A 20,126-nucleotide genomic window follows, 5' to 3' on the forward strand; every position below is an offset into this window, starting at 1 on the left:
GGACCCTCATCAGGGGGGATTTGGGACCCTCACCCAAGGGGGATTTGGGACCCTCATCAGGGGGGATTTGGGACCCCCACCCAAGAGGATTTGGGACCCTCATCAGGGGGATTTGGGACCCCCACCCAAGGGGATTTGGGACCCTCATCAGGGGGGGATTTGGGACCCTCACCCAAGGGGATTTGGGCCCCCCATCAGGGGGGGATCTGAGACCACCATCAAGGCCAAGTGTGGCTGTTGGGACTGGGGGGGGGAAGGGGGGTTTGGGACCCTTCTCATGGACTGCAGGGGGGGGTCTGATCCCCCCCTGAGCCCCCCCTGATCCCCCCCTGCCCCCCCAGGCTCCATCCGGCTGCCCAAGGCCGCCAAGGCCCCCCTGAAGATCCACCCGCTGACCCGGCTGCCCCTGGCCGCCATCGTCAAGGAGCTGGGTGAGAGCTGGGGGGGCTTGGGGAGGGGTTTGGGGGGGTGGGGGAGGGGGTTTGGGGGGGCTTGGGGAGGGGTTTGGGGGGTGGGGGAGGGGTTTGGGGGGTTTGGGGGTCTTGGGGAGGGGTTTGGGGGTCTTGGGGGGGGCTTGGGGAGGGGGCTTGGGGGTCTTGGGGGGGGCTTGCGGAGGGGTTTGGGGGGCTTGGGGAGGGGTTTGGGGAGGGGTTTGGGGGGCTTGGGGAGGGGTTTGGGGGGTGGGGGAGGGGGTTTGGGGGGCTTGGGGAGGGGTTTGGGGGGTGGGGGAGGGGTTTGGGGGGCCTGGGGAGGGGGTTTGGGGGGCTTGGGGGAAGGGTTTGGGGGTGGGGGAGGGGGTTTGGGGGGCTTGGGGAGGGGTTTGGGGGGGTGGGGGAGGGGGTTTGGGGGGTGGGAAAGGGGGTTTGGGGGGCTTGGGGAGGGGTTTGGGGGGTGGGAAAGGGGGTTTGGGGGCTTGGGGAGGGGTTTGGGGGGTGGGGAAAGGGGGGTTTGGGGGCTTGGGGAGGGGTTTGGGGGGTGGGGGAGGGGTTTGGAGGATACCTGGGGGGATGGGGAAGGATTTGGGGGGCTGGGAAGGGGCTTTGGGAGGGTCCAGGTGAGTCTGGGGGGGGTCCCTGGGGGATTTAGGGGGGTCCAGGTGAGTCTGGGGGGGGTCCCTGGGGGAATTGGGGGAGTCTGGGGTGGTCCCTGGGGGATTTAGGGGGGTCTGGGGGGGTCCCACAGGGGATTGGGGGGGTCCAGGTGGGTCTGGGGGGCATCCCTGGGGGATTTAGGGGGGTCCAGGTGAGTCTGGGGGGGGGCCAGATGAGTCTGGGGGGGGTCCCTGTGGGATTTAGGGGGGTCCAGGTGGGTCTGGGGGGGGTCCCACAGGGGATTGGGGGGGGTCTCCAGGGGTGTTGTGCCCCACCTGGGGCCGATTTGAGGATCCCCAGGAGCGGTGGGTGCACCCCCCTGGGTGTGTGGGGGGTCTCAGGGCTGAATTTGGGCATTTTTGGGATTGGGGGGCACCCCCTGACCCCTCCTGCCCCCCCTCCCCAGCTGCCCAAGCCCCCCTGAAGCCGAAGACCCCCCGAGGCACCAAGACCCCGATCAACCGGAACCAGCTGAGCCAGAGCCGGGGGCTGGCGGGGCTGGGGGGCAAGAGGGGCTACGAGGGGGGGGGGAGACGGGCACAGACCCCCCCGCATGAGGGTGAGGGAGGGGCTGCGGGGGGGGGAGGGGGAGGGGCAGCTTGGGGGTGATTGACAGGGGGATTTGGGGGTGATTGATGGGGCTGGGGGTGATTGACAGGGGAATTCGGGGGTGATTGACAGGTCTGTGGGGGGGAGGGGCAGTTTTGGGGTGATTGACAGGGGGATTCGGGGTGATTGACAGCTTGGTTGGGGTGATTGATGAGTCTGTGGGAGGGGGAGGGGCAGCTTGGGGGTGATTGACAGGGGGATTCGGGGTGATTGACAGCTTGGTTGGGGTGATTGATGGGTCTGTGGGAGGGTGAGGGGCAGTTTGGGGGTGATTGACAGGCGAGTTTGGGGGTGATTGACAGGGGAATTTGGGGTGATTGACAGCTTGGTTGGGGTGATTGACAGGTCTGTGGGGGGGAGGGGCAGTTTGGGGGTGATTGACAGGGGAGTTTGGGGTGATTGACAGCTTGGTTGGGGCTGATTGACAGGTCTGTCGGGGGGAGGGGCAGTTTGGGGGTGATTGATGGGGATGGGGGTGATTGACAGGGGAGTTTGGGGGTGATTGACAGGTCTGGGGGGGGGAGGGGCAGTTTGGGGGTGATTGACAGCTTGGTTGGGGTGATTGACAGGTCTGTGGGAGGGGGAGGGGCAGTTTGGGGGTGATTGACAGGGGAATTCAGGGTGATTGACAGCTTGGTTGGGGTGATTGACAGGTCTGTGGGAGGGAGGGGCAGTTTGGGGGTGATTGACAGGGGAATTTGTGGGTGATTGATGGGGATGGGGGTGATTGACAGGGGAATTTGGGGGTGATTGACAGGTCTGTGGGGGGTGAGGGGCAGTTTGGGGGTGATTGACGGGGATGGGGATGATTGACAGGGGAATTTGGGGTGATTGACAGGGGAATTTGGGGGTGATTGACAGCTTGGTTGGGGTGATTGACGGGTCTGTGGTGGGGAGGGGCAGTTTGGGGATGATTGATGGGGATGGGGGTGATTCACAGGGGAATTTGGTGGTGATTGATGGGGCTGGGGGTGATTGACAGGGGAGTTTGGGGGTGATTGACAGGTCTGTGGGGGGGGAGGGGCAGTTTGGGGATGATTGACAGGGGAATTTGGGGGTGATTGACAGGTCTGTGGGAGGGAGGGGCTGTTTGGGGGTGATTGACAGGGGAGTTTGGGGGTGATTGATGGGGATGGGGATGATTGACAGGGGAGTTTGGGGTGATTGACAGCTTGGTTGGGGTGATTGACAGGTCTGTGGGAGGGAGGGGCAGTTTGGGGGTGATTGACAGGGGAATTCGGGGGTGATTGATGGGGATGGGGATGATTGACAGGTCTGTGGGGGGGAGAGGGGCAGTTTGGGGGTGATTGACAGGGGGTGTGGGCAATAGGAGGGGTGGAGCCTGCAGGTGATTGACAGCGCTTGTAGAGGTGATTGACGGGTGGAACACGCGGGGGGTGTGGCTTGAGGGATGATTGACAGTGGGTGGGGCCGTTAGAAGTGGAACCTGATTGGTGCGGCGCGGGTTTGTGGGCGGGGCGAGCTGAGATTGATTGACAGGGACGTTGTGTGGGGGACCGGGGGCGTGGTTAGGAGTGACCGACAGCTTCAGGGCGGGCTGTGATTGGTCGCGCAGGGTGGGGGAGCGGGCGGTGATTGGCCGGGTAGCGCGCGCGGGCATGGCGGGCCGGGCGCTGATTGGCTGCGTGCCGCGCGCGCGCAGGGTGGTGGAGCGGGCGGTGATTGGCTGCGTGCCGCGCGCGCCGGTATGGCGGGACGGGCGGTGATTGGCTGCGTACCGCGCGCGCGCATGGCGGGCCGGGCGATGATTGGCTGCGTACCGCGCGCGCATGGCGGGCCGGGCGGTGATTGGCCGGCGGGCGCGCGCGGCGCGCTGTGATTGGCCGGGGCGGGGCGGGGCGGGGCTGACGCTCCCTCCCGCGCAGGTCGGGACGGCGGCGCTGCCGTTCTCCGCCAACGGGCGCCCCCTGGCGGCCGCGCTGCGCCCCGCGCCCCCCCCCGGCAGCAAACGGCAGAAACTGAACCCGGCGGACGCGCCCAACCCCGTGGTGTTCGTGGCCACCAAGGACACCCGGTACGGCGGGAGGGGGCCGGCCCGAGGGGGTCTGGGGGCGTCCTGAGGGGGTTTGGGCAGTCCTGAGGGGGTTTGGGGTGTTCTGAGGGAAACCAGGGGGGTCCTGAGGGGGTTTGGGGGGTCCTGAGGGGATTCAGGGGGGTCCTGAGGGGGTTTGGGGGGTCCTGAGGGGGTTTGGGAGGGTCCTGAGGGGGTTTGGGGGCGTCCTGAGGGGGTTTGGGGGCGTCCTGAGGGGGTTTGGGGGGTCCTGAGGGGGTCTGGGGGATCCTGAGGGGGTTTGGGAGGGTCCTGAGGGGGTTTGGGGGGGTCATGAGGGGGTTTGGGGGGTCCTGAGGGGGTTTGGGAGGGTCGTGAGGGGGTCCTGAGGGGGTTTGGGGAGTTCTGAGGGGATTCAAGGGGGTCCTGAGGGGATCCAGGGGGGTCCTGAGGGGGTTTGGGCAGTCCTGAGGGGGTTTGGGGTGTTCTGAGGGAAACCAGGGGGGTCCTGAGGGGGTTTGGGAGGGTCATGAGGGGGTTTGGGGGGGTCATGAGGGGGTTTGGGGGGTTCTGAGGGGATCCAGGGGGGTCCTGAGAGGGTTTGGGGCATCCTGAGGGGGTCTGGGGGATCCTGAGGGGGTTTGGGGGCGTTCTGAGGGGGTTTGGGGGGTCCTGAGGGGATTCAGGGGGGTCCTGAGGGGATTCAAGGGGGTCCTGAGGGGGTTTGGGGGGTTCTGAGGGGATCCAAGGGGGTCCTGAGAGGGTTTGGGGGGTTTTGAGGGGGTTTGGGGGGTCCTGAGGGGATTCAGGGGGGTCCTGAGAGGGTTTGGGGGGGTCCTGAGGGGGTGGGGGGGGTTCTGAGGGGATCCGAGAGGGTTTGGGGAGGTCTTGAGGGGATCTAGGTGGGTCCTGAGGGGATCCAGGGGGGTCCTGAGAGGATCCAAGGGGGTCCTGAGGGGGTCTGGGGGATCCTGAGGGGGTGGGGGGGGGTCATGAGAGGGTTTGGGGGGGTCGTGAGGGGATCCAGGGGGTCCTGAGGGGGTTTCGGTGGTTCTGAGGGGATTCAAGGAGGTCCTGAGGGGGTTTGGGGGGTCCTGAGAAGGATTTCGGGGATCCTAAAGTGGCTCTGGGAGGGTCCTGAGGGGATTTGGAGAGATCCTGAGGAGATTTGGGGGATCCTGAAGGAATTTGGGGGATCCTGAGGAGATTTGGGGGATCCTGAGGGGATTTGGGGGATCCTGAGGAGATTTGGGGGATCCTGAAGGAATTTGGGGGATCCTGAGGGGATTTGGGGGATCCTGAGGGGATTTGGGGGTCTCCTGAAGGGATTTGGGGGATCCCGAGGGGATTTGGGGGGATCCTGAGGGGATTTGGGGGCTCCCAAGGGGCTCCTGGAAGCTTTGAGCCATCCCCAGCTCGAGGATTTTGGGGCGTCACACTCTCGGGGGGGGGGATCCCCCGGATTTTTTGGGGGGTTCCCCAGATTTTTTGGGGGTGTTCCCCCAGATTTTTGGGGGGGATCCCCGACCTGACCCTCCCCTCCCTCCCCTCCCCAGGGCCCTGCGGAAGGCCCTGACCCACCTGGAGCTGCGCCGCGCCGCCCGCCGCCCCAACCTGCCGCTGAAGGTGAAGGCGGGGGGGGGGATCCCCCTGCGCCCCCCGCCGCCCCCCGCCCCCCCCCCACCCCTCCAGCACCTCCGAGCCCATCGTGCTCGAGGACTGAGCCCCCTCCCCAAATTCCCCCTCCCCCCACCTCCCTTTTGTATTTTTTTTATTTCTATAGGAAAAACCTCGCTGGGGGGGGGGGTGGGGGAATGGGGGGGATCCGGTGCCCCTCCCCCCGCTCTGTCCTTTCTGCCCCTCCCCCCTCTCCAAACCCCTCCCCCCCCCTCCCCCTCCCCCACCGCGGGCCCCTTTTGTACGTGCAGCGACGCCCCCGGTTTTGTATCTCGGGCTGTCCCGGTTCTGTAGCGACAGGAAATAAACGCGATGAGTTTTTTCTTCAGTGGGAGTCAAAAAACGGCGGCGGCGCGCGGGGGGAGCACCGGGGATACCGGGGAGGTACCGGGCGGAACGGTTGTGTTGGGGCGCGTTTCCGGGGGAAACCGTGTGAGGGACGGACCGCGCGGGGGGGAGTTGGGAGGGACGGACCGTTTCCGGCGGAAGTGGCTGAGGGACGGGCGCGGGAACCGGGGCTCGCCATGGAAGCGGAGCCGGGCCCTGATCCCGACCCGGGCCGTGATCCCGGCCCGGGCCGCGATCCCGACATGGATTCGGGCCGCGATCCCGTAGCGGGTCCCGGCCACGATCCGGGAACGGGCCCGGTGCCGGTAACGGAGCCGGTAACCGACGCGGTAACGGACCCGGCAAACGATCCCGACGTGGAGCCGCTGCACCGGGGAGGCTTCCGCTGCCGCCTGTGCCAGATCACCACGGCCAACCGTGAGTGATCCCGGGGGCTGAGGGGGCGGTGGCGACCGGCACCGGGCGGCTCTACGGTCCCGGTTAACGGGGCTGGGGGCGGAAGCACTGAGACCCTAATTCCCGGTCCGGTGGGTCTCTCCCGGTCCCGGTGTCCCCCGTTCCTGTTCCCGTGGGTGCTTCCCAGTCCCGCTGACCCCGTTCCCGGTGCCCCCCAGTTCCCGTTGATCCCGGTGTCCCCCCTCCCCGTTCCTTTCCCGCTCTTCCCGGTGTTCCCGCTGTCCCCACAGTCCCCAATCCCCGTTATCCCCATTTATCCGCGTTATTCCCGTTAATCCCCGTTATCCCGGTCCACCCCGTTCCTCCCGCAGTGCCCAATCTCCGTTCTCCCCGTTAACCCCCGTTGTTCTCCCCGTTGTTCTCCCCGTTAACCCCCGTCAATCCCCATCAATCCCCGTTAACCCCCGTTCTCTCCGCTGTTCCCGTTCCCGGCAGTGCCCAATCCCCATTGCACTCCCCATTATCCCCGTTAACCCCGGTTCTCCCGGTCCCGTTAATCCCCGTTAATCCCGTTGTTCTCCCCATTTCTCCCGTTCCCCCGGCAGTGCCCAATCCCCGTCAATCCCCGTTAACCCCCGGTTCTCCCCGTTAACCCCCGTTAACCCCGGTTCTCCCCTTTAACCCCCGTTAACCCCGTTGTTCCCGTTCCCGGCAGTGCCCAGTCCCCGTTAATCCCCGTCAATCCCCGTTAACCCCGGTTCTCCCCGTTAATCCCGGTTCCCCGGCAGTGCCCAGTCCCCGTCAATCCCGGTTCTCCCCGTTAACCCCCGTTAACCCCTGGCAATCCCCGTTAACCCCCGTTAACCCCTGGCAATCCCCGTTAACCCCCGTTAACCCCGCTGTTCCCGTTCCTGGCAGTACCCAATCCCCGTTAACCCCGGTTCTCCCCGTTTCTCCCGGTTCCCCGGCAGTGCCCAATCCCCGTTAACCCCGGTTCTCCCGGTCCCGTTAACCCCCGTCAATCCCCGGTAAACCCCGTTAACCCCCGGTTCTCCCCGGTTCTCCCGGTCCCGTTAATCCCCGTCAATCCCCGTTAATCCCGTTGTTCTCCCTGTTAATCCCCGTTTTTCTCCCTGTTAACCCCCGTTAACCCCAGTTCTCCCGGTCCCGTTAACTCTCATTAATCCCGGTTCTCCCCGTTAACCCCGGTTCTCCCCGTTAATCCCGGTTCTCCCCATTAACCCTGGTTCTCCTGGTCCCGTTAACCCTCATTAATCCCGGTTCTCCCCGTTTCTCCGGTTCTCCCGGCAGTGCCCAATCCCCGTTAATTCTGGTTCTCCCATTCCTGTTAATCCTCATTAATCCCCGGTTCTCCCCGGTCCCGGCAGTGCCCAACCCCCGTTAACCCCCGTTAATCCCGTTGTTCTCCCGGTTCCCCCGGCAGTGCCCAGTCCCCGTCAATCCCCGTTAACCCCGTTGTTCTCCCCGTTAACCCCCGTTAACCCCCGTTAACCCCCGTTAACCCCGGTTCTCCCCGTTTCTCCGGTTCCCCGGCAGTGCCCAGTCCCCGTTAATCCCCGTTAACCCCTGTCAATCCCTGTTAACCCCCATTGTTCTCCCCGTTAATCCCCGTTGTTCTCCCCGTTAACCCCCGTTAACCCCTGTTAACCCCGGTTCTCCCCGTCAATCCCGGTTCTCCCCGTTTCTCCCGGTTCCCCCGGCAGTGCCCAGTCCCCGTTAATCCCCGTTAATCCCGTTGTTCTCCCCGTTAATCCCGGTTCTCCCAGTCCCGGCATTGCCCAATCCCCGTTAACCCCCGGTTCTCCCCGGTTCTCCCGGTCCCGTTAACCCCGTTGTTCTCCCCGTTAACCCCCGTCAATCCCCGTTAATCCCGGTTCTCCCGGTCCCGTTAACCCCCGTCAATCCCCGTTAACCCCCGTTAACCCCGTTGTTCTCCCCATTAACCCCTGTTAATCCCGTTGTTCTCCCCGTTAACCCCGTTGTTCTCCCCGTTAACCCCGTTGTTCTCCCCGTTAATCCCGTTGTTCTCCCCGTTAATCCCGCTGTTCTCCCCGTTAACCCCGTTGTTCTCCCCGTTAACCCCGTTGTTCTCCCCGTTAATCCCGCTGTTCTCCCCGTTTCTCCCGTTGTTCTCCCGTTAGTGCCCAGCCTGCGCTCGCACCTGTCGGGGCGGCGGCACGGGCGGCTGCGGTGTTTGCGTGCGGAGCGCCGGGCGCAGGAGCGGCGCAGCCTCTTCGTCAGCGGCTTCGCGCGGGGCACGGCGCCCGAGCGGCTGCGGCGCCACTTCCGCGCCTTCGGGCCTGTCGCGACAGTCGTGATGGACAAGGAGAAGGTGCGGGGGAGGGGCCTCGGGGTGGGGCCGCTGTCGCGATAGTGGGGGAGGAAGCGGCGGGAGGGGATGTCGGCACCCCGCGATTGTCGTGATAGTCGGGGAGGGGGACACTGGCACCCCGCGATTGTCGCGATAGTCGGGGAGGGGGACACCGGCACCCCGCGATTGTCGCGATAGTCGGGGAGGGGGACACCGGCACCCCGCGATTGTCGCGATAGTCGGGGAGGGGGACACCGGCACCCCGGGACTGTCGCGATAGTCGGGGAGGGGGGACACCGGCACCCCGGGACTGTCGCGATAGTCGGGGAGGGGGACACCGGCACCCAGCGATTGTCGCGATAGTCGGGGAGGGGGACACCGGCACCCAGCGATTGTCGCGATAGCCGGGGAGGGGGACACCGGCACCTCGCAACTGTCGCGATAGTCGGGCAGGAAGCGGTGCGAGGGTCGGGACCCCGCGGCTCCTCCCATCCACCGGGACCTCGGGGGGCGGAGTTTTGGGGTTCTCGGGAGTGTCGCGATTGTCGCGACAAAATGGGGGAGGGGGGGGGATTTGGTGACCCTGGGGGGATCTCGTGCCCCCTCCCGCCTGTCGCGATAGTACCGGGGGAGACTCGGGGGGGGGGGGCGCTCCGGTAGCCGCGGGGAGGACCCGGTAACCCCTGAGCGCTCCCGCCGCCACCCCGCGGCGAGGCGATATCGCGGCGCCTGTCGCGATAGCCGCTCCAATATCGCGGCGCCTGTCGCGATAGCCGCTCCCTGTCGCGCAGGGCGCGTTCGCCATCGTGGAGCTGCGGGACGCGGCGGGGCGGCAGCGGGCGCTGGACGAGCCCCGGCACCTCCTGGACGGGCGGCGGCTGCGGGTGCGGCCCCGGGAGCACCGGGAATTCCCCCGGGCCCCGCCCCGGGAGCCGCCCGGGACCCCCCCGGTACCGCCGGGGCTGCTGCAGGAGCTGGGCGGGGCCCAGGACGTGAGTGGGGGGCTTGGGGGGAAGGGGCTGGGGGTTTGGGGGGGTTTGGGGGGGATCCTGGGGTGTTTGGGGGGGTCTCGAGGCTGTGCTGGGAATTTGGGGGGGTTTGGGGGGTCCCAAAGCTCTCCCGGGGGGGTTTGGGGGGGATCCTGGGGGATTTGGGGAGGGTTTGGGGGGTCCCAAAGCTCTCCCAGGGGGTCCTAGGGGGGGTCCTGGGGGATTTGGGGAGGGTTTGGGGGGTCCCAAAACTCTCCCCGGGGGGGTTTGGGGGGATCCTGGGGTGTTTGGGGGGGGTCTCGAGGCTGTGCTGGGAATTTGGGGAGGTTTGGGGGGTCCCAAAACTCTCCCGGGGGGGTTTGGGGGGGGTCTTGGGGGGTTTGGGGGGGGGGCCGAGGCTGTGCTGGGAGTTTGGGGGGGTTTGGGGAGGGTTTGGGGGGTCCCAAAACTCTCACGGGGGGTCCTGGGGGGGTCCTGGGGGATTTGGGGGGATTTGGGGAGGGTTTGGGGCGTCCCAAAACTCTCCTGTGGGGGTTTGGGGGGGTCTTGAGGCTGTGCTGGGAGTTTGGGGGGGTTTTTGGGGGGGTTTGGGGGGTCCCAAAGCTCTCACGGGGGGGTTTGGGGGGGATCCTGGGGGATTTGGGGAGGGTTTGGGGGGTCCCAAAACTCTCCCGGGGGGGTTTGGGGGTGTCCCTCCCAGTCTGCCCAGTTTGTCCCCCCCCCATTCTGCCCAGTTTGTCCCTCCCATTTGCCCAGTCTGCCCTCCCAGTTTGCCCAGTTTGTCCCCCCCAGTCTGCCCAGTTTGTCCCCCCCCAGATTGCCCAGTTTGTCCCTCCCAGTTTGCCCCCCCAGTCTGCCCTCCCAGTTTGCCCAGTTTGTCCCCCCCAGTCTGCCCCCCCCCAGTCTGCCCAGTTTGCCCAGTTTGTCCCCCCCAGTTTGCCCCCCAGTTTGCCCAGTTTGTCCCCCTCCCAGTTTGCCCAGTCTGCCCTCCCAGTTTGCCCAGTTTGCCCCCCAGTTTGCCCGGTTTGTCCCTCCCAGTTTGCCCGGTTTGTCCCCCCCCAGTCTGCCCAGTTTGCCCGGTTTGTCCCCCCCCAGTTTGTCCCCCAGTCTGCCCTCCCAGTCTGCCCAGTTTGCCCAGTTTGTCCCTCCCAGTCTGCCCAGTTTGCCCAGTTTGTCCCTCCCAGTTTGCCCAGTGTGCCCTCCCAGTTTGCCCAGTTTGCCCAGTGTGCCCGTGTCCCCGCAGGTGGGGGCGCAGCTGCAGCTGCTGGTGCGGGCGCTGGAGCTGAGCGCGGCCGAGCGGCGCCTGCGGGAGCTGCTGGTGAGCCTGGTCAGAGAGGTGTTCACTGAGTTCTTCCCAGGTGAGCACACCTGGGACACCTGGGCACACCTGGGCACACACCTGGGCACACCTGGGCACACACCTGGGTACACCTGGGCACACCTGGGTACACCTGGGCACACCTGGGTACACCTGGGCACAGCTGCGGGAGCTGCTGGTGAGCCTGGTCAGAGAGGTGTTCACTGAGTTCTTCCCAGGTGAGCACACCTGGCACAGCTGGGCACACACTTGGGCACACCTGAACACACCTGGGTATACCTGGGCACACACCTGGGTACACCTGGGTACACCTGGGCACACACCTGGGCACACCTGGGTACACCTGGGCACACCTGGGTACACCTGAACACACCTGGGCATGCCTGGGCACACCTGGGCACACACCTGGGCACACCTGGGTACACCTGAACACACCTGGGTACACCTGAACACACCTGGGCACGCAGCTGGGCACACACCTGGGCACACCTGAACACACCTGGGCACAGCTGCGGGAGCTGCTGGTGAGCCTGGTCAGAGAGGTGTTCACTGAGTTCTTCCCAGGTGAGCACACCTGGCACAGCTGGGCACACACCTGGGCACACCTGGGTACACCTGGGCACACACCTGGGTACACCTGGGCACACACCTGGGTACACCTGGGCACAGCTGCAGGGGCTGCTGGTGAGCCTGGTCAGAGAGGTGTTCACCGAGTTCTTCCCAGGTGAGCACACCTGGGCACAGCTGGGCATACCTGGGCACACACCTGGGCACACCTGGGCACACACCTGGGCACACCTGGGCACAGCTGGGCACAGCTGGGACACCTGGGCACACACCTGGGCACACCTGGGCACAGCTGGGCACGCAGCTGGGCATGGCTGGGACACCTGGGCACACCTGAACACACCTGGGCACACCTGAACGCACCTGAACATACCTGGGCACGCACCTGGGCACACCTGAACACACCTGGGCACACACCTGGGCACACCTGAACACACCTGGGCGTGCCTGGGCACACACCTGGGCACAGCTGAACACACCTGGGTACACCTGGGCACAGCTGCGGGAGCTGCTGGTGAGCCTGGTCAGAGAGGTGTTCACTGAGTTCTTCCCAGGTGAGCACACCTGGGCACACCTGGGCACAGCTGGGACACCTGGGCACACACCTGGGCACACCTGGGCACACCTGGGCACGCACCTGGGCACACCTGGGCACACCTGGGCACACACCTGGGTACACCTGGGCACAGCTGCAGGGGCTGCTGGTGAGCCTGGTCAGGGAGGTGTTCACTGAGTTCTTCCCAGGTGAGCACACCTGGCACACCTGGGTACACCTGGGCATGCACCTGGGCACACCTGTCACACCTGTGCCCTCACCTGTCACACCTGTGTCACACCCGTATCACCTGTCACACCTGTGTCACACCCATGCCCTCACCTGTCACACCTGTGTCACACCCGTCTCACCTGTGTCACACCTGTCACACCTGTGTCACACCCGTATCACCTGTCACACCTGTGTCACACCCGTGCCCTCACCTGTGTCACACCTGTGTCACACCTGTCCCCACCTGTCCCCTCAGGCTGCTCCGTTGTCCCCTACGGCTCCTCCGTCAACGGCTTCGACGTCCACGGCTGCGACCTGGACCTGCACCTGGAGCTGGGGGACCCCCAGACCCCAAACGGGGACCCCCAAATCCCAGAGACCCCAAACGGGGACCCCCAAATCCCAGAGACCCCAAATGGGAACCCCCAAATCCCAGAGACCCCAAATGGGGACCCCCAAATCCCAGAGACCCCAAATGGGGATCCCCCAAACCTAAGAACCTCAAACGGGGACCCCCAAATCCCAGCGACCCCAAACGGGGACCCCCAAATCCCAGCGACCCCAAACGGGGACCCCCAAATCCCAGCCACCCCAAACAGACACCCCCAAAGTCCGGGGACCCCGCTGGGGGATGGGGACCCCCCTCCTCACGGGTCCTTTTTGGGGGACAGAGGGACCCGTTTGGGGTCTGAGGGGTCCCTTGGGGGGTCCCATTTGGGGTCCCAGGGGTCCCTTTTGGGGTCTGAGGGGTCCCTTGGGGGGTCCCATTTGGGGTCTGAGGGGTCCCTTGTGGGGTCCAAGGGGTCCCTTGGGAGGTCCCATTTGGGGTCTGAGGGGTCCCTTGTGGGGTCCCATTTGGGGTCCCAGGGGTCCCTTGGGGGGTCCCAGGGGTCCCCTTTGGGGTGCGGGGGGTCCCATTTGGGGTCCGAGGGGTCCCTTGGGGGGTCCCAGGGGTCCCCTGTGGGGTGCGGGGGGTCCCTTGGGGGGTCCCTTGTGGGGTCCAAAGGGTCCCATTTGGGGTCCCAGGGGTCCCCTTTGGGGTGCGGGGGGTCCCATTTGGGGTCTGAGGGGTCCCTTGGGGGGTCCCTTGTGGGGTCCAAGGGGTCCCTTGGGGGGTCCCTTGTGGGGTCCGAGGGGTCCCTTGGGGGGTCCCTTTTGGGGTCCCAGGGGTCCCCTTTGGGGTCCGAGGGGTCCCTTGGGGGGTCCCTTTTGGGGTCCGAGGGGTCCCTTGGGGGGTCCCTTTTGGGGTCTCCTCAGGGTACCCCAGCCCCCCTTTGGGGTTCCGAGCCCTCCTCTCCGGTGGGGTCCCTGTCGGGGGATGAGTCCCCCGAGGCCGAGGGGTCCCCGGTGGGGTCTGGGGGGTCCCCTTTGGGGTGCGGGGGATCCCCTTTGGGGGTCGGGGGATCCCCTTTGGGGTCGGGGGGATCCCCCTCGGGGTCCGGGGGGTCCCTGCTGGCGCTGGTGGGCGCGGTGCTGCGCCGCTGCGTGCCGGGGGTCCGGGGGGTCCGCGCCGTGCCCGGCGCCCGGCGGCCCGTGGTGAAATTCAGCCACAAACAGGCGGGGCTGGCCGGGGACGTGTGCCTGGACAACCGGTACGGACTGGGAGCACTGGGAGGGACTGGGGGGGACTGGGAGGGGACTGGGGGGGACTGGGAGGGACTGGGGGGGACTGGGAGGGGATTGGGGGGGACGGATGGGGCTGGGGGGGGACTGGGATGGGGCTGGGAGGGGACTGGGGGGGTAGAGGGGGGGCACTGGGATGGACTGGGGGGGACTGGGATGGACTGGGATGGGGCTGGAGGGACTGGGATGGGGCTGGGGGGGATTGGGGGGGGACTGGGATGGGGTTGGGGGGAACTGGGATGGACTGGGGGGGACTGGGATGGACTGGGGGGGACTGGGAGGGACTGGGATGGGGCTAGGAGGGATTGGGGGGGACTGGAAGGGAACTCGGGGGGACTGGGAGGGAACTCGGGGGGACTGAGATGGGACTGGGGGTAACTGGGAGGGCCCTGGGTGGAACTGGGAGGGCACTGAGGGTAACTGGGAGGGCCCTGGGTGTGACTGGGAGAGCTCTGGGTATAACTGGGAGGGCCCTGGGTGTAACTGGGAGGGCACTGGAGGTAACTGGGAGGGCACTGGGCGCCACCTTCTCATTTCTCTCCCTTCTTTCTCTTTCTCCCCCTTTCCCTCCTCCATTTTTCCCCACATTTTCCCCCTTTATTTCCCACCTTTTTCCCCTTTATTTCCCGCCCTTTTCCCCTTTTTTTCCCGCCCTTTTCCCCTTTATTTCCCGCCCTTTCCCCCTTTATTTCCCGCCCTTTTCCCCGCCCCTTTTTGCCCGTTTTTGCCGTTTTTGGCCCCAAACGGGCCCAGCCTGGCGCTGTTCAACACTCGCTTCCTGCGCCTCTGCGCCGACGCCGACCCGCGGGTGCGGCCCCTGGGCTACGCCCTGCGCCTCTGGGCGGGGGGGCAGCGGCTGGCGGGTGAGGGACCCCTCCCCAAAATGGGCTGGGACCCCAAAAAGGGGCTGGGAACCCCAAAAAATGGGCTGGGAACACCCAAAAATGGGATGGGAACCCCAAAAACGGGATGGGAACACCAAAAAAGGGGCTGGGACCCCAAAAATGGGCTGGGAACATCCAAAAAGGGGCTGGGATCCTCAAAAAGGGGCTGGGAACCCCAAAAATGGGATGGGAACACCCAAAAATGGGGATGGGAACCCCAAAAAATGGGCTGGGAACCTCGAAAAATGGGCTGGGAACCCCAAAAAGGGGCTGGGAACACCAAAAATGGGCTGGGAACCCCCAAAAATGGGATGGGAACACCAAAAAATGGGCTGGGAACACCAAAAATGGGCTGGGAACACCAAAAATGGGCTGGGAACACCAAAAAGGGGATGGGAACCCCCAAAAATGGGCTGGAAACACCCAAAAAGGGGCTGGGAACCCCAAAAAGGGGCTGGGAACACCAAAAATGGGCTGGGAACCCCAAAAAGGGGCTGGGAACACCAAAAAATGGGATGGGAACACCCAAAATGGGCTGGGAACACCAAAAAGGGGCTGGGAGCCCCAAAAAATGGGCTGGGAACCCCAAAAATGGGCTGGGACCCCCAAAAAGGGACTGAAAGCCCCCCAAAAATGGGCTGGGACCCCCCAAAAAACGGCTGGGACCCCCAAAAAGGGACTGAAACCCCCCAAAAAAGGGCTGGGACCCCCCCCAAAGGGACTGAAACCCTCCCAGAAATGGGCTGGGAACCCCAAAAATGGGCTGGGACCCCCAGAAAGGGACTGAAACCCCCCCCAAAAATGGGCTGGGAGACCCAAAATGGGCTGGGGACCTCCAAAAAATGGGCTGAGAACACCAAAAATGGGCTGGGAACCCCAAAAAGGGGATGGGAACACCAAAAAATGGGTTGGGAACACCAAAAAGGGGCTGGGATCCCCAAAATATGGGCTGGGAACCCCAAAAAGGGGCTAGGATCCTCAAAAAATGGGATGGGAGCCCCAAAAATTGGCTGGGAACACCAAAAAGGGGCTGGGAACCCTCAAGAATGGGCTGGGAGCCCCCAGAAATGGGCTGGGAACCCCCCAAAATGGGCTGGGATCCTCAAAAAATGGGCTGGGAACACCAAAAAGGGACTGAAACCCCCCCAAAAAATGGGCTGGGACCCCCAAAAAGGGACTGAGACCCCCAAAAATGGGCTGGGAACCCCAAAAAATGGGCTGGGAACCCCAAAAAGGGACTGAAACCCCCCCCAAAAAATGGGCTGGGACCCCCAAAAAGGGACTGAGACCCCCAAAAGGGGCGAGGACCCCCCAAAAAGGTGAAGAGATCCCTAAAAATCCCCAGAGGCGGCTGCGCCTCGGAGCCCCCCCCCCAACCTCCAAACTCCTCCAGACACCCGGGGGGGTCGTGGCCAATTGAGGGGGGGTCGCAGCTCACTGGGGACCCCCGGTACGACCCCCCCCCCCGTTTTTGGCGCAGGGAACCGGGCCGGGGGCGGCCCCCTCCTCACCAACTACGCGCTGACGCTGCTGCTGGTGCTATTCCTGCAGAGCCGCAGCCCCCCCGTGCTGCCCTCGGTGCGCCGCCTCCGCCTCCTCGCAGGTGCCCGGATCCCCCCCCCCTCTTCTCCCCCCTTCTCGGGGGACCCCAGCCCCATTTCGGGGGTCTCTGACCCCCCCCCGTGTGGGTTGCAGGGCCCCAGGATCGTGCCCAGGTCGGGGGGTGGGATTGCAGCTTCCCCCGGGATGTGGCGGCGCTGGAGCCCAGCGGGAACGGGCAGAGCGCTGGTGAGGAGGGGGCGTTTGGGGGTCCTGAATTGGGGAGGGGGCTGCAAACCCACGGGGGGGGGGCGTTTGGGGGTCCTGAATTGGGGAGGGGGCTCCAAACCCACTGAGGAGGGGGCGTTTGGGGGTCCTGAATTGGGGAGGGGGCTGCAAACCCACTGGGGGGGCAGATTTGGGGGGTCCCAAATTGGGGAGGGGGCTCCAAACCCACTGAGGGGGCTCCAAACCCACTGGGGGGCTCCAAACCCACGGGGGGGGGGGCAGATTTGGGGGGTCCTGAATTGGGGAGGGGGCTCCAGACCCACGGGGGGGGCTCCAAACCCACGGGGGGGGGCAGATTTGGGGGTCCTGAATTGGGGAGGGGGCTTCAAACCCACGGGGGGAGGGGCGTTTGGGGGTCCTGAATTGGGGAGGGGGCTCCAGTCCCCCCCATTTGGGGATTTCTGGGTAATTTTGGGGGTGGTTTTGGGGTTGTTTCTGAGTGGTTTTTGGGGTGGTTTCTGGGTGTTTTTGGGGTTGTTTCGGGGTGGTTTTGGGATAGTTTTGGGGGTGGTTTTGGGCTGGTTTTGGGGGTGTTTTTGGGGTTGTTTCTGGGTGGTTTTTAGGGTGATTTTGGGGTTGTTTCTGGGTGGTTTTGGGGTGTTTTTGGGGTTGTTTCTGGGTGATTTTGGGGTTGTTTCTGAGTGGTTTTTAGGGTGGTTTTTAGGGTGATTTTGGGGTTGTTTCTGGGTGTTTTTGGGGTGGTTTCTGGGTGGTTTTTAGGGTGGTTTTTAGGGTGATTTTGGGGTTGTTTCTGGGTGTTTTTGGGGTTGTTTCTGGATGTTTTTTAGGGCAGTTTCCATATATTTTTTGGGGCTGTTTCTGGCTGGTTTTGAGGTTATTTTCACGTTAATTTCTGGCTGATTTTTGGGGTATGATTTTTTCTGGGGGTCTCTCTGACCACACCCCCCCCCCCTCTCATCCCAGCCTCCCTCCTGGCCGAATTCTTCTCCTATTTCGCCACCCTGGATTTGGGGGGGCTCCTCCTGTCCCCCCTGGAGGGTCGAGCTCTGCCGCGTCCCCCTCCCGAGCGCCTCGGGGGGCTCCGCCCGGGCCCCCTGACCCTGCAGGACCCCTTCGAGCTCAGCCACAACGTGGCCGCCAACGTGACGGCGCGCACCGTGTCGCGATTCGTGCGCTGCTGTCGCGACGCCGCCCGCCTCTGTCGCGGCCCCGAGTTCCTGCAGAAGTCGCGCCGGGGCCGCCCCTGGGGGGTGATGCGGCTGCTGCAGCCCGGCCCCGCCGGGAATCCCGGGGGTTCCCGGGGGAATTCGTGATCCCGGTGCCGCTGCCGCCGCCGGGGGAGCGCGGGGAGGTCCCGCAGCACCGGGTGAGCGCGGCCGTGGGGTTCGTGCTCGGGGAGGTGCTGGGGTGCGGCTGCGAGCCCGGGGGGGATGCGGGGACGGCGGGGGAGACAGCCCCGGGAGGCGAGTGTCACCTGGGGTTGGGGACAGGAGGGTCTCGGGGGGAATTCGGGGACACGGGGGATGAGGAGGAGCTGCTCCCGGATCCTTCGGAGCCACCCCCGGGAGCCGAATGTCACCGGGAGGGGGGGACAGGCGATTCCCGGGGGGAATTCGGGGACGCGGGGACACCGGGGGATGAGGGGGAGCCACCCCCGGGAGCCGAATGTCACCTGGGTTTGGGGACAGGAGGGTCTCGGGGGAATTTGGGGACACGGGGGATGAGGGGGAGACACCCCCGGGAGCCGAGTGTCACCTGGGGTTGGGGACAGGCGATTCCCGGGAGGAATTTGGGGACACGGGGATACCGGAGGATGAGGGGGAGCCGCCCCCGGGAGCCGAATGTCACCGGGAGGGGGGGACAGGAGGGTCTCGGGGGGAATTTGGGGACACGGGGACACCGGGGCCGAGCTCGAAGCGTCGCCTCCCCGAGGGGGTCCCGGACGGGGCCGGGGTCCCGCCCGCCAAGCGGCCCCGGATCCCCGCCGGCCCCTCCCGGTGGAGCTGCTGCGTCCGGTACCGGGTGTGGCGGGGCCGCCGCCGCCTCCGCCGCCGCCTCCGGTCCCGGGGGGGTTCCGGGGGTGCTCCGGGGAGCGAGGAGAACCGGGGGGGGACCCCCGAGGGGGCTCCGGATTTCGGGGGGTGCCCCCTGGCCCTGGAACGAGCCGTGACCGAGGCGATCATCCGGGGGGACACCGGGACCCCCCCCGGGCCGCCCCCGGAGCCGCTGCTGCGATTCCAGCTCAGCGTCCGCCCGGGGGGGTCGCGCCGGGACCCCCAAATGCTGCTGCACCTCCAGCCCGACCCCCCCTCGCCGCTTTTCCAGGAGTTTTTCCACTTTTTGCGGAGTTTTCTGCCCGAAATGGTTCGGCAGCGCCTGGGCTGGGGGCGGGCGGGGGGGCGCGGGGACCCCCGGGGGGGATTTTGTAAATCCGGAGGTTTTCCAGTAAAATCCAGTAAAAATCCAGTTCTGTAGTGAGGCCGGGGCGTTACTGGGGGAAATTGGGGAGAAAATGGGAAAATGAGATTTTATCGAGCAGGGAGAGGTACTCGGTGAGCGCTGGGGACACGAAGTGACCGCAGAGAGGGGGGTGACCACGGGAGTGACCACGGGAGTGACCACAGGAGTGACCACTGGGACTGACCACGGGAGTGACCACTGGGACTGACCACGGGAGTGACCACGGAGCAGGGGATGACCACGGGAGTGACCACTGGGACTGACCACTGGACTGACCACGGGATCCACACCAGGGACTGACCCCAGAGCAGGGGCTGACCACTGGACTGACCACTGGGCCCACACCACTCACTGACCACGGGACCCACACCAGGGACTGACCACAGGATCCACACCAGGCACTGACCACTCACTGACCACTGAACTCACACCAAGCACTGACCACTCAACTGACCTCTGGACCCACACCAGGCACTGACCACCAGACCCACTGTGCTGGCCACTGGACACCCTTTAATGACCACTCCCCACCCCCCACTGACCATGGCACCCACACCAGGCACTGACCATTCAACGGGACCCACACCGGGCACTGACCACTGAACTGACCACGGGATCCACACCAGGCACTGACCACTGGACTCACACCAAGCACTGACCACAGAACTGACCACTGGGCCCACACCAGGGAGTGACCACTCACTGACCACGGGACCCACACCAGGGACTGACCACTGAACTGACCACGGGACCCACACCAGGGACTGACCACGGGACCCACACCAGGGAGTGACCACTCAACTGACCACTGGGCCCACACCAGGCACTGACCACTGAACTGACCACTGGGCCCACACCAGGGAATGACCACTGATCCCAGAGCAGGTGCTGACCACTCAACTGACCACGGGATCCACACCAGGGGCTGACCACTCAACTGACCATGGGACCCACACCAGGGAGTGACCACTGAACTGACCACTGACCCCAGAGCAGGGGATGACCACTGAACTGACCACTGAGCCCACACCAGGGACTGACCACTGGGCTCACACCAGGCACTGACCACTCAACTGACCACTGGACCCACACCAGGGAGTGACCACTGAACTGACCATGGGATCCACACCAGGGACTGACCACTCAACTGACCACTCAACTGACCACGGGAGCCACACCAGGGACTGACCACTGAACTGACCACAGACCCCAGAGCAGGCGCTGACCACCGAACTGACCACTCACTGACCACTGGACCTACACTAGG

General features: G+C 65.3%; 2 protein-coding genes across 2 annotated transcripts; both read left to right on the forward strand.

Moving 5' to 3' along the window:
- Window positions 1-341: 341 nt before the first annotated feature.
- Window positions 342-5,570, forward strand: LOC311165986 (metastasis-associated protein MTA2-like; the record flags this gene model as incomplete). Its single annotated transcript, XM_084227479.1, is given in 5 exon segments — window positions 342-431; window positions 1,498-1,628; window positions 3,587-3,735; window positions 5,268-5,378; window positions 5,380-5,570. Coding segments are annotated over 5 exon segments (536 nt in total), but the record flags the coding sequence as incomplete, so codon positions are not given.
- Window positions 5,571-5,884: 314 nt separating this feature from the next.
- Window positions 5,885-18,874, forward strand: TUT1 (terminal uridylyl transferase 1, U6 snRNA-specific; the record flags this gene model as incomplete). Its single annotated transcript, XM_084227480.1, has 13 exons — window positions 5,885-6,153; window positions 8,295-8,485; window positions 9,256-9,456; window positions 10,697-10,811; window positions 12,361-12,783; window positions 13,131-13,144; window positions 13,272-13,696; window positions 14,481-14,590; window positions 16,092-16,214; window positions 16,307-16,399; window positions 17,363-17,708; window positions 17,799-17,806; window positions 18,171-18,874. The coding sequence occupies exons 1-13, from the start codon at window positions 5,913-5,915 to the stop codon at window positions 18,872-18,874; spliced, it is 2,994 nt and encodes a 997-aa protein (XP_084083606.1). The 5' UTR covers window positions 5,885-5,912.
- Window positions 18,875-20,126: the final 1,252 nt, after the last annotated feature.

The sequence above is a fragment of the Fringilla coelebs genome, assembly GCF_963513975.1.
Source record: "Fringilla coelebs genome assembly, contig: SCAFFOLD_416, whole genome shotgun sequence".
NCBI classification, from domain to species: Eukaryota; Metazoa; Chordata; class Aves; order Passeriformes; family Fringillidae; genus Fringilla; species Fringilla coelebs.